This window comes from Geotrypetes seraphini, chromosome 18, assembly GCF_902459505.1.
Source record: "Geotrypetes seraphini chromosome 18, aGeoSer1.1, whole genome shotgun sequence".
In the NCBI taxonomy this organism is placed as follows: Eukaryota; Metazoa; Chordata; class Amphibia; order Gymnophiona; family Dermophiidae; genus Geotrypetes; species Geotrypetes seraphini.
The window spans coordinates 30,689,933-30,702,001 of NC_047101.1; the positions used below are offsets into that span (position 1 = coordinate 30,689,933).

The following is a 12,069-nucleotide window of genomic DNA, read 5'->3' on the forward strand; positions in this document are numbered from 1 at the left end:
TGGATTCCTTCTACAGAGCATACAAGTAGGGGAAATAACCTTGTCTAGAATGTGTCACCTATTGCACTGGAAATACAGCTTTCCTATTATAACAAGGTCTCCTGTGAATGCCTCCCCCTAATTTTGGACCCAAAGACTCCCCCCACCCAAAAAAAAAACCCCAACAACCCCAATCTTGAGGTTTCAGTATTTTTATGTAATCTGTCATCTTGGGGGAAAAAATCCAAACATTTTACAAATCCAGAATGGATCAATGGAGAATTTATTAGGGACTATTTCTGTAAAATGAGAACCAAGATCAAGTGGTTAAGAGTGGACCAGATAGGCAACCTTACAATAAACTGTAGACCAAAGATGAAAATGACAGTTTGGTACATAACTGAATTCCAAATATTTGCCCGAAATTCTGCAACAGATCCTGCCAATTATTAAAAGAAGGACCTATTTGACAAAAATTATCCAAAATAATGAAACATACTAAGCTGTTGGTACATATGTAGCGATCTGCTCATATCACACGCTTGCACTCCCAGTGTTCTCTCCACGTTAACAGCCATCATCTAAATCCCTCTTTTCCTTAACACATCTGAATCTACAACATGGTTTTAATAGAAAACTTCAATAGAATATCAAGTTTTAAAATAAGTGATCGACTGCACAGCTGAAATGGGAGCTTAACAAAATTTTACATACAGAATGAATTACATTTTACAAAGGAAAATAGTTAAAATCAACATTTCACTAAATTAATACAGTAAAGAAATTATATATAGAATACTGCAAAAATACAGTAAGACCAAATTTTGCCTAACTCTGCTCAGGAAAGGACTGTCGTCGCTCCCAAGCTTCCAGCGTCACCTCTTCCACCGTACTGGTGACCTTTTATTGTTTCTCTTCCTTCTGATCTTCTTTGTGATCTGTACTTCCTGCACTCTCTCTTTCAGATGCCATCTAGTAAAGTATAACGAGCAGCATTTGTGAAAGGTTGTAAAGTATCACCAGAAACAAGTTATTTCAAATACGTCCAGTTTAAGTCACATTAAATTCTCATCAGCTTATTGCTTAGTCTGATTAGGACCCATCTAATTCCTTAAGAACACATTGATAGGTCAATTTTCAAAAGTTGTTTCCCTTTAATTTGCATATTTAAGCAACTATTTTTACAAGGCTCTTAAATTTAAGGGACCTAGAAGTGAGTGTGGCCAGAGTGACGTCGTGAAGCTGGGCACTTAGGGGGAAATTCTAAAACCATTGCCTAAACTTAATTGTCAGTAGGCGCCCTGCCAGCTCCTAATTGAAAAATGCAGTTAAAAACAGCAAAAACGATAAGATTAAAGCACCTACAGATGCTTAAATAAAAGGCGCCGGAATCACAACTAGGTAGCTGCTTTAGGCCGTGGAACGCCGAAAGTAGCATTAGGTGGGCTAAAGCGGCTACCTAGTCACAATTCATGCCAAGATAGGTGGCCGAAATGTAGGCCCAGAAAACCTTGGCCTACATTTCAGCCGCCTATCTTTGCCTTGAGATCCTAAAAGCAAACCGCAGTTGCCATAGGCTGATTGCGGCAGGGGAATTTAAACTCTGATCAGCTGAGTTGGCAGGACTCCCCGAAGCCACGAAAAGTACCCTGCCTCAATCAGCTCAGCAGGCTGCAGCGGACAGAAGACCTCCCCAATTCAGCAGAAGGGATGCCCACTCCTTCCTGCCTTAGGAACCCCCCCATCCAAAATCAGCATGAGGGATTCCCACTCTCCAGTCTGAGAACACCTGCCAACACTTCCCCAAACCACGTACTTTAAGTGACAATCTGGCAAGAGGGATGTCCACTGGGCCAACCAGAACCATAGGCCCCTCCCAATGCATCCCAGGATGCACCAGGAAGGGGAAGGCCTGCTATTTTGAGGAGGTGGGCCTGCTGGCAGGAGGAAGTGGGCATCCCTCCTGCCGGATTGTCATTTAAGGTATGAGGTTAGGGGGGAAGAAGGGTCCGGATGGGGTGTCAGGTGTTTGGGGTGGGGTATTTGGGAGTGATCACAGGCAGGAGGGAGTGGGCATCCCTCCTGCCGATTTTGGATGCTGGGGGGCACTCTCTAAAGTTAAAAGGGGATAGATTCCATACAAACATAAGGAAGTTCTTCTTCACCCAGAGTGGTAGGAAACTGGAATGCTCTTCCGGAGGCTGTTATAGGGGAAAACACCCTCCAGGGATTCAAGACAGTTAGACAAGTTTCTGCTGAACCAGAACGTACACAGGTAAGGCTAGTCTCAGTTAAGGCACTGGTCTTTGACCTAAGGGCCACCGTGTGAGCGGACTGCTGGGCACGATGGACCACTGGTCTGACCCAGCAGTGGCAATTCTTGTTCTTATGTTCTCAAGCAGAAAGGAGTAGGCAACCCTCCTGCCGATTTTGGATGGGGGATGTTAGGCAGGAGGGAGTGGGCATCTCTCATGCCAATTGGGGGGGGGGGTGCTTCTGTCTGCCATAGCCTGCTGAGCTGATCACGGCAGGGGAATTTCCACTGATCAGCTGAGCCGGCAGGCTTCCTAAGTCATGGCCAGCTTAGCTGATCAGGGATAAAATCCCCTGAGGTGATCAGCTTATGGCAGTGGCAGTCTTGCTTTTGGGATCCCGCAGCAAAGATAGGCAGCTGAAATGTAGGCCAGGGTTTGCGTGAAAGAGACATGATTCTATAACCAATGCTGTTGTGTGTTTGGCATGCGATCGCTGGCCACTTTTAAGGCAGCTGCTGACATGGGTGCCAGTTAGAGAATCCAGGGGTAAGAACCTAACCAGCACCAGTCCCATAACTTGAACAGCTTTAGGTGGAATGAACAAGGGATAAAGCTGAGGGTATTCTATAAGAATTTCTATCTTACCACCTGCTTGGAGACTGAGAAAGACTGGGTTAGGAGGGGGAGCCTCAGTGGTTCCCAACCCTGTCCTGGAGGACCAGACCAGTCAGGTTTTCAGGATAGCCCTAATGAATATGCATGAAAGAGATCTACATATAATGGAGGTGTCAGGCATGCAAATCTTCCCCATGCATATTCATTAAGGCTATTCCAAAAACCCAAATGGCCTGGTGGTCCTCTAGGATAGGGTTGGGAACCAATGAGCTAATATACTACAACCAAAGTTTTGGTCTTAGTCTCCACCTGTTGGTCATAGTGAGATATTACTCCTCAGTAAAGAACTGTACTGGTCTAGAGAGCAACACAGAAGTATTTTTATTTTTGTAAACATGCAAATATGTTTAACTTCCGCATGAAATTGGGGGCTCTGCTTATGGCACCTCACTCAGCTTTGTACACCACCCATAACCACTACATGCATTCACTCCCTCAATCCCTTTATGCCCCCCCCCATCTATTTAATTTTGCTCAGTTATAAACATCACAACATACCTTTGTACAATCCTCAGGCCAGGGGTTTTCAGCCCAATCTTGACGACACCTATGTGTTCTAATTTTCAGGATACCCAAAACAACTCCAGTGCCCCACATTCGCTATCTAAACGTTCATGCTTTTTTCTGCAATAGACCTGCACATCACTTCCACACATGCCCGTTGCTACTGAAGTACAGGCTTCTACTACCTCTACCGACAGGCCATTTAGGTTATCACCTTCCTTCTGAATTTTTACAAGACACACTAAATCCTAGATTTAGGTCTCTCCCCATATACTACTAAATTTTCTACAATAATTACCAAGATAATCAAAGCCACTGTTCAAGTGCCTTGTCCTTACCTTGCTCATTGAAGATTGCATTTACCCCATGGTCACAACATGCTAATTACTCATTGGAAGCCTACTGTAGCCATATTATACTACTAGTCATGCTGACTGTTGTGTGCAGACTACTCCAAATGCCTTATATTTCCTAACATCTTTAACCTATCTTAACATGTCCCAGCACTTGTAGACATTAGCAATAAACAGAAGGGCAGGTGTTACCAACTCAGGTTAAAAACTGGTATTTGGCTACCAGAGTGAATACAAACACCTATACTTATTGTACCTTTTCATAGATTTTTTTTTTTTTCTTTTTAAAGTAGAGTAATGGACACACATGTGAGCTATGTCACTGAAATAGTGGCACCCTTAAGATGGGATCTGTTGGAGAAATGTGTTATGGACCCCAGATAAAGATAATTGGGACCAAGTTGTAGAAATTTGCATCCTGTGACATACACCTCATGAATTTGTGGCCATAATGGTTAACACTCAAAAAAGAGTTACGACTTAAATCACGCAGGCACCACCATCCTAACATTCTAAAGATTACATACTTTTTTGTAAGCCATTTCAAAAAGCTTGAGTGAAGCTTGCTGAAGACTGGATGCAGCTTGCCTGATGGTCTCCCCAGTCTCATTATCTTTGCGAGCCAATAGGTCCCTCATTTTGGCAATTTCCTCTTTAAGTTTATTGCACTGCAAAAATAAAGGAATTGAGTAAATCTACAATTTAAAAAAAAAAATTGCACTTATCTTTATAAATCCAACAAGAGTCACCTGTTCTAACAAGTTTCTTTTTTTTTTTTTTAAATTTTTATTTATAAAATTTTCATTCTTACAATAAATAAATAGCATAATATTTAGTTTATAATAATTATAGTTGTATGTACAATATCATATCATATATATTGAATCCCTTTCCCCTGTTATTTGTTTTTTCATTTTTCCTCATATTAATTTCTATATTTCCCTCCCTAACCCTATATTATTATTATCAATGTGTTAAGATATCTGATCTTTAGAATATTTTGTCAATGGATCCCATATTTTCTTAAAATTTTTTATATTTCCTTGTTGTAATGCCAATATTTTCTCCATTTTGTATATGTGACACACCGAGTTCCACCAGAATGTATAATTTAGCTTGGTATAATCCTTCCAATTTTGTGTGATTTGCTGCATGGCAACTCCTGTCAATATTAAAAGCAATTTGTTATTGTTTGCTGATATTGGACTTTGTGTTCTCAGTTTCAAGTTTCAAGTTTATTAGGATTTTATATACCGCCTATCAGGATTATCTAAGCGGTTTTTACAATCAGGTACTCAAGCATTTTCCCTATCTGTCCTGGTGGGCTCACAATCTATCTAACGTACCTGGGGCTATGGAGGATTAAGTGACTTGCCCAGGGTCACAAGGAGCAGCGTGGGGTTTGAACCCACAACCCCAGGGTGCTGAGGCTGTAGATCCAACCACTGCGCCACACACTCCTCTTCGTAAAATGGCTTACAGTCTAAGTCTGGAGGAGTAACATGACATGATTTGCCGAGCTCACAAGGAGCTTCAGTAGGACAAGTAGGTGTTGAACTCTGCTTTCTCAGCTTGTTGCTGCTCCACACCACGAACTGAGGCACACATTGCATGCAGCAAGTTCAAGAAACCAGAATGCAGCATATTGTTTGCAAAGCCTCTCATTACCCCAGCCGAACCTACTGGCATTAAGTCAATCCTGTTGTGCTTTGGTAACAAGATATTCTGTAAGTCAGAATGTTACAAAAATTTATTTAAAAGATTTCTTAACTTGCCTATAACTAGGCGGTTTTACAAAAAACTCACTCATTTAAAAAAAAACAAAAAATAACAAACAACCCACAACCCAACATACAACAAAACTGTCAAGAAAAGTGTGGAATAGTTTGTAAGTTTCATGGTTCCACATCAATGTCAGCTTCTATGAGACAAACATGTTTTTTTTTTATTTTACATAGAGCTTTATGGACCCCTACTCGTTTACATAGAATTGATAGTTCTAAGTCTAATAGATGCTGGCATTGTCATCTAGAAGTGGGGACATTAGACCATCTTCTATTTTATTGCCCATTCATATTACTATTTTGGAAATCAATTTGGCCTCAAATTAATAGGATGTTAGAAAATCCGGTAGCCTTGACATATGATACGATTTTGTTTGGTACTGCAATGAGAGCTCGAAGTCAAATCTCGTCAAATAATAATAAACTTTTATTTATATTGACTGGAGTAGCAGTTCAACAAATTACACATAACTGGAAGAATTGCGATAGATTGAATTATAACTTTTGGTGGAATTCAGTTTGCCATATATATAAGATGGAGCGTACATTTGCAACACAAAAAGGATATATTGAAAAGTTCAAGAAGATTTGGGGACCATTAACAGATTTTTGTAATGAATGATATAATTTTTCCCATAATAAGATAATGGTTAAAGGAGGGGAGGGAAGGGTGGGTTTTATTCTCTTTATCATAAAATATAAATAAATTATCATAATAGTTGTTATTTTATATGCAACTAACAGCATAAGGGGAGGGGAAAGGGATTCATAATTAAATAATAATTGATAAATCATTTTATATGATGTCTAAAATTATAATAAGGACAATATAAGATATGTTGTATATAAATATGTTATGAAGATAAAGTGTATTTTTAAGATAATTGTATGAAAGGTTATAACACACTTGTTGTTATATGAAAAAAATCAATAAAAACATCATTCTCTTCTTGGTTGGGCTATGAACTTTTCAGTGGTTCCTCATAATGGAATACAAAACTACAGCATATTACCTCATCTGCTGGCAACTGATCTTTAAACTCCTCCATTTTGGATTCTGTGTCATGGATGATTCCTTCTGCATTGTTTACAGCCTCCACACGTTCCTGAACAAATAAATCAGGGTCAAATAGTCTAGCCCAGACCACTTAAAAACAGATAACAGAACAAGGATTCTATGGAACCTAGATTACATTGTTCTAGATATTTTCTCAGTCTGTGGTAGACAAACAAATAGCCGTACACAGAGCAGTTAAATGTCTACTTCTGGAGTGGTGAAACAAAGTGGACTAAATAGTGCATCAGCACAGCAATCTAGGAGAAACACAATATACACCCAACAGTCATGATTCAGGATGGCAGAGTTAGACTCGAGAAGTTAAGGTCTAAAGTTTTGAGCTATGGTCAACTGGGTACGTGGAGAACACTCACACACACAATGGCTTTGACTGGCATTGCTAAGTTCTGTGAACCAAATTAATTTTTTTTTTTTTTAAATAAGCTATCTTGGATAAATATCTAGTGATGAAGATTGGACCAGGACCAATCACTTAAAAGTCTGTGGTGCAAGAGAAAACTGGATAAGCAAAAAAGAATATATACAGTCAAACCTTGGTTTGCGAGTAATGCAGTTTGCGAGTGTTTTGCAAGACGAGCAAAACACTCAAGCAAACTAACTCGCAAAACGAGCATTGACTCTATTTGCGAGCCCCCACCCGACCCTGAGAACTGGCAGTATTGCTCCCCCGAGGCCGCTGCTCCCTCCCTTCACGATCACCTCCTCCCCCCCACTGAAAGGCCCTGTCTTTACCCGTGCACTGCCAGTGTTAGAAAGTGCCTGCTGCCGGTTTTCTGCTGGGCCTTGAGCATCTGCACATGCTCAAGGCCTTCTGGATCTCACCCTCTCCGAGATTCTCATGAGAGTCGAGATCTCATGTGAATCTCAGTGAGGGTGAGATCCAGAAGGCCTCAAGCATGCGCAGATTGCTCAAGGCTCAGCAGCCGCCCAGCAGAAAACAGACAGCCGGCACTTTCTAACACCGGCAGTGCACGGGTAAGGACAGAGTTGGTCAGTTGGGGGGGGGGGGGGCGATAGCAGTGCCTGTGGCCTCGGGGGGGAGCATGGGAGTCGGGGTGAGCCCAGCAGGAGTATGCCAGCACCTGAGAGTCCCGGGGGGGGGGGGGGGAGGGCGCAGTGTCCGGGAGCGGCTATGCACATGAACAGCAGGGCCAACAGTGCCTATCTGGGCTCGGTGGTGGTGGTTTGATTACAGCCAGCACCCTGGAGCCGGGGCGCACAATCACCACCCGCACAACCTGCAGCAACATGAGCGCCCTGCAGTACAGCCCCCTCTCCAGTTCCCAGAGCTACGTGAGGCAGCGAACAGCAGCAGAGGCCTCCCCAAGAGAACTGGAGGAGCTGTGTGGATAGGTCCCTGGCAGAGGCAGCGGTGGAGGCGTTGCTAATGGTAATTAAGTTTTTGGGATGTGGAACAAATTTTTTCGAATTTACATTTATTCTTATGGGGAAAGTTGCTTTGATATACGAGTGCTTTGGATTATGAGCATGCTTCTGGAACTAATCATGCTCGTAAACCAAGGTACCACTGTATATACATCTTGTTCACACTAGTTAATCTTAGTGGAATTCTGTGCGACTGCGCAATGAAGAATTTACTCAGAATTGCATAGTCATGAAGAATTCCCCCTTTCCCACACAGAATCTTGGGCAGTGCCAACTATCGGGTTGTGATATCAGCAGTGATTCTCACACGCTGCCTGCTACTAACATGGAAGTTTCTCCGTAGCAGAGGAGAGGCTTCTGGGTTTGCAGCAGGCAGCGTGTGAGGGGAGTGCAGAAGGGAGGAAGAGGGAACAGATACTGGACTATAAGGGTGAAGAAAGGAAGATGGCTTCATGGAACATTTCTGCAAAGTAGAACGAGTACAGATGTCTACACAGTGCTCAGGGCCCAAACACTGCAAACATCAACTGTGCGGGTCAGTGACTGAGAAAGGGCACTGGAAGCACCAGCACTCTTTGAACCCACTCAAAGGTTTCGACATTGGCAGAAAAATCTCAGCAGCTAAATTAAATTCAATAATGATGAAAGAGAAAAGCCAGACATAAAAAAAGAGAGAGCCAATAGGCCTGACTGAGGTACCCTCAGCAAAAGAAAAATTAAAACTGTTTTTGCATAGTCTGTAGATAGATAAAATATAAGAAATAGTAGCCGAAAGGCTAAAAAGAAAAACATTGACAGGAAGGCAATGCATGATGGACAGAGTCCAGAAAAAGCACTTCTTCACTCAGCAGATAAAGAATTGAGGTACCATGAGCCTCACGCATGTGCAGTGTGGGAAGTCACAAAGTTTCTAAAAACAAAGTAGCAAAACACTTTTATCATTGTCCGTACCAGGCTCCGTGGATGACATCACCCACTTGTGATAATATGCTGCCTGCTTGTCCTAGGATAACTAATATGGCTTTGCAGAACAGCCTTTGCCGCCGCCCAAAACAAAACCCAGAATCCTCTCTCTGGGGAGCATTATGAGTCTCAGTCTTTCCACCTTTTCAGGAGGAAATCATGAAAGGTCTGATCTCTTTAGAGGTCCAGAGGAAATTTCCAAGTGTTCTGCCCCACTCCCATACCAGGACCCTCCCAATCCATCCAAACCAGGGTGTGGTCAGATTTCACTAGGGCCTATCTCTGCTCCTTCCACTTGTGATACCCAAGAGGTAGAGATCAATAAGTAGTCAATTCTAAACAAAGTAAAATGTGCCCTGGAAAGATGTGTGTACGCCTGTTCCAGAGGATAAAGAAATCTCCAAATATCGACCAAATCAAAGGTCTTACAGAATTTGCTTAGGAGTTACCTCCCCCGCCTCCCCTGATCCCCTAGATCTTTCTAATTGTGTGTCTCAAACAGATTTAATATCTCCACCTACGAACAAATTAGATGTGTCAAAACATAAAGGCCAGAATTAGTCTTCTCAGAAAATAAGTATCATATCAGTAGGGTGCATAAACATTGCATAGCACCATCAGCCTGTGATGGACTGTTATTTTGCAGATGATACGCCTGTCCAAATCTGCCCAGACCTGATTCACTTGAGAGATGAGCCCCTTACGAAAAAGAATGATCACACCACCTTTCTTGCCCAGAGCTGAAGAGGCTACATAGTTAACCCACCCACTATTTCCATAATTTAGCATGCTCAGCGGACCCTAAGTGGGTTTCCTGTAACATAGCTATATCTGATTTCTGGCGTTAAAGGTCTTACAAAATTGTGGACCTTTTAAATCAGGGAAGAAATACCCTCCACATTCCAAGTAAGAATTTTAACTCATGTATAGATGAGAAAAAGCATGATGTACTCCAGAAAAGAGGGAAGAAGATCATCCCAGCTGCAACCCCCACCCCTCCCAATTAGCCAGCCAGAGAAATAAAGCCAGTAGCCATATCCACAACCACACTCTACCCATCCATCCACACCATTCAGTTGAACCCCTTCTCCCTCCATCACTCCCATCCTACCCCTCCAACATATTACTAAGCCTCCTCCAACTGCTCCCTCCCTCTCCCACACCTCCCTCCAATCCAATCCCACATCAACAACCAAAGCATTTTAAAGTTCTTCTCTTCCTCTTGGGGCTCCAATGGTCCTCCTTACCAAAACAAAAAAGAAAAGAGGAAAAAAAAAAAACTACATAAAATACTCAGTAGCCCTTCCCCCCCTTTTAACAAAGTGTCCAAAGTCATATATTTCATCATCTCCTTCTTTCCAACTTGCCAGCAATAAAAAGAAAATGAAACCCCATGCTGACGAAGCAGACTAAGTCCGCCCCTGCCAACCCACTGAAATCAGGCCTCAAGGGCCCAAAAAACTCTTCTCACAGTCACATGCGAATGCAAGAAAAAAAAGGAAGGAAAAAAATAAAGCAAAAAATAGACGCTGATGGGGTGCATAAACCAATGTCCTGCTTGTAGGGCTGCTACCCCACCCCATGGACGCCAAATCAGGCTGCCATCCAGGATCACTGCCAGCTGAGAAGATAAAATAAAGAAAAAAGGTAGGCATAGTCTCTGTGCACCAAGCACTCCCCTCAAAAGAAAAATATCCGCCCCACCACCAAGCCTTCAAGCAAAGTCAGAGTTCAAGTCTCCTGAGGAGACTGAATCATGGCAATATATGCCCTTGCCGATAGCAATGAATCAGAGTTTTGGGGTGCCATTTCGGATAATTTTCAATTTAGCTAGGTAAAGTAAGCTGAAATGCATATTGAGCGTGATTAGTTGCTTGCAAAGGGGTGAGAAAGCGCGGCAAGCCACTGACACTGTGGCTGAATAGTCTTGAAAGCATAACATCTTTGAACTCTGATGCTCAAGTGCAGGGGTAGAGAACTCCGGTCCTCGAGAGCCGTATTCCAGTCGGGTTTTCAGGATTTCCCCAATGAATATGCATTGAAAGCAGAGCATGCAAATAGATCTCATGCATATTCATTGGGGAAATCCTGAAAACCCGACTGGAATACGGCTCTCGAGGACCGGAGTTCCCTACCCCTGCTCTAGTGTCTTGCCTGCGTGAAGAGCTTGCAAAAACTCCAATTTATGACTATAGTTGAGCATCTTTAGAATTACCGGGTGTGATTCAAGCCGGTGGGCCCACTTGATGTACAATGACCCCGCTGCTCCATAAATATTCCAGGGAATCCACCAACTACATTTCTAAGGTCTTAAAATCTATGTCAGCATTGAATTCTGGTAAGCCAATTAAGCACAAGTTGTTCTGGCGTGAAAGATTTTCTAAATCATCTTATTTCGCCTCCACAAAGTCCAGTCATTTGTGGGTTTGTTTACAGTTCTCAATCAGCGAATGCAACACTTTTTCCATCGCGCCAACCCTCCCTTGCACTGCTTTCATGTTTGTAGTAAGTATAGTAAACTGCTGGTCCATTGCTTCAAATTTGTCCAATATAAATTGCAGTTGCCTGCCAATTATAAGTTTCACAGCAGATTTTTCTTCCGCCATGATCTCTGCCGTCCATTTCAAGCTTGGTGAAGGAGATGGTGGGGAGGTCTCTGCCATCTTGGAATCCCCCATTGCCAGTTTGAGCTATCTTTTTTTCAATGCTTTCACCACCTTCGGAGCACTTATATGGCCAAAGATACACCTTCCTCTATGGATAATGTCTTGCAATAATGTTTGCTGGTGATCAATTGCCAAGTCTACAGGGAGTATCGGGAGCAGTCAGAACTGCATCCTCACTGCTGCATTCCCCCACCATAAGTCAACTGTATCCACGACAAACTGTATGTCTATCTTGGCTGTTTAGATTGTAAGCTCTTTCGAGCAAGGACTGTTTTTTCTTCTTTGTGACTCTGTGCAGCGCTGCATGCGTCTGGTAATGCTATAGTAATAATAGTAGTAATAGTAGTAATTGGCAAAAATTGTTTAAATTTTGACAAAAACTTGCAGAATTTGCTAATTTTGAGCACAGAATTTGGAAATTTTTTG

The 12,069-nt window shown here is 42.4% G+C and overlaps 1 protein-coding gene across 1 annotated transcript in view; it reads right to left on the reverse strand.

Annotated features, from left to right (window-relative positions):
• Positions 1-243: 243 nt before the first annotated feature.
• The window catches only part of HSPA9 (heat shock protein family A (Hsp70) member 9), a 52,821-nt gene continuing 40,995 nt past the window's right edge, over positions 244-12,069 (reverse strand). The window contains exons 15-17 of the mRNA XM_033926863.1: positions 6,564-6,656; positions 4,294-4,434; positions 244-951 (exon numbers count right to left, since the gene is read on the reverse strand). Coding sequence (XP_033782754.1) covers positions 883-951; positions 4,294-4,434; positions 6,564-6,656 — 303 coding nt within the window. The 3' untranslated portion in view covers positions 244-882. The remainder of the gene's footprint in view (positions 952-4,293; positions 4,435-6,563; positions 6,657-12,069) is intronic.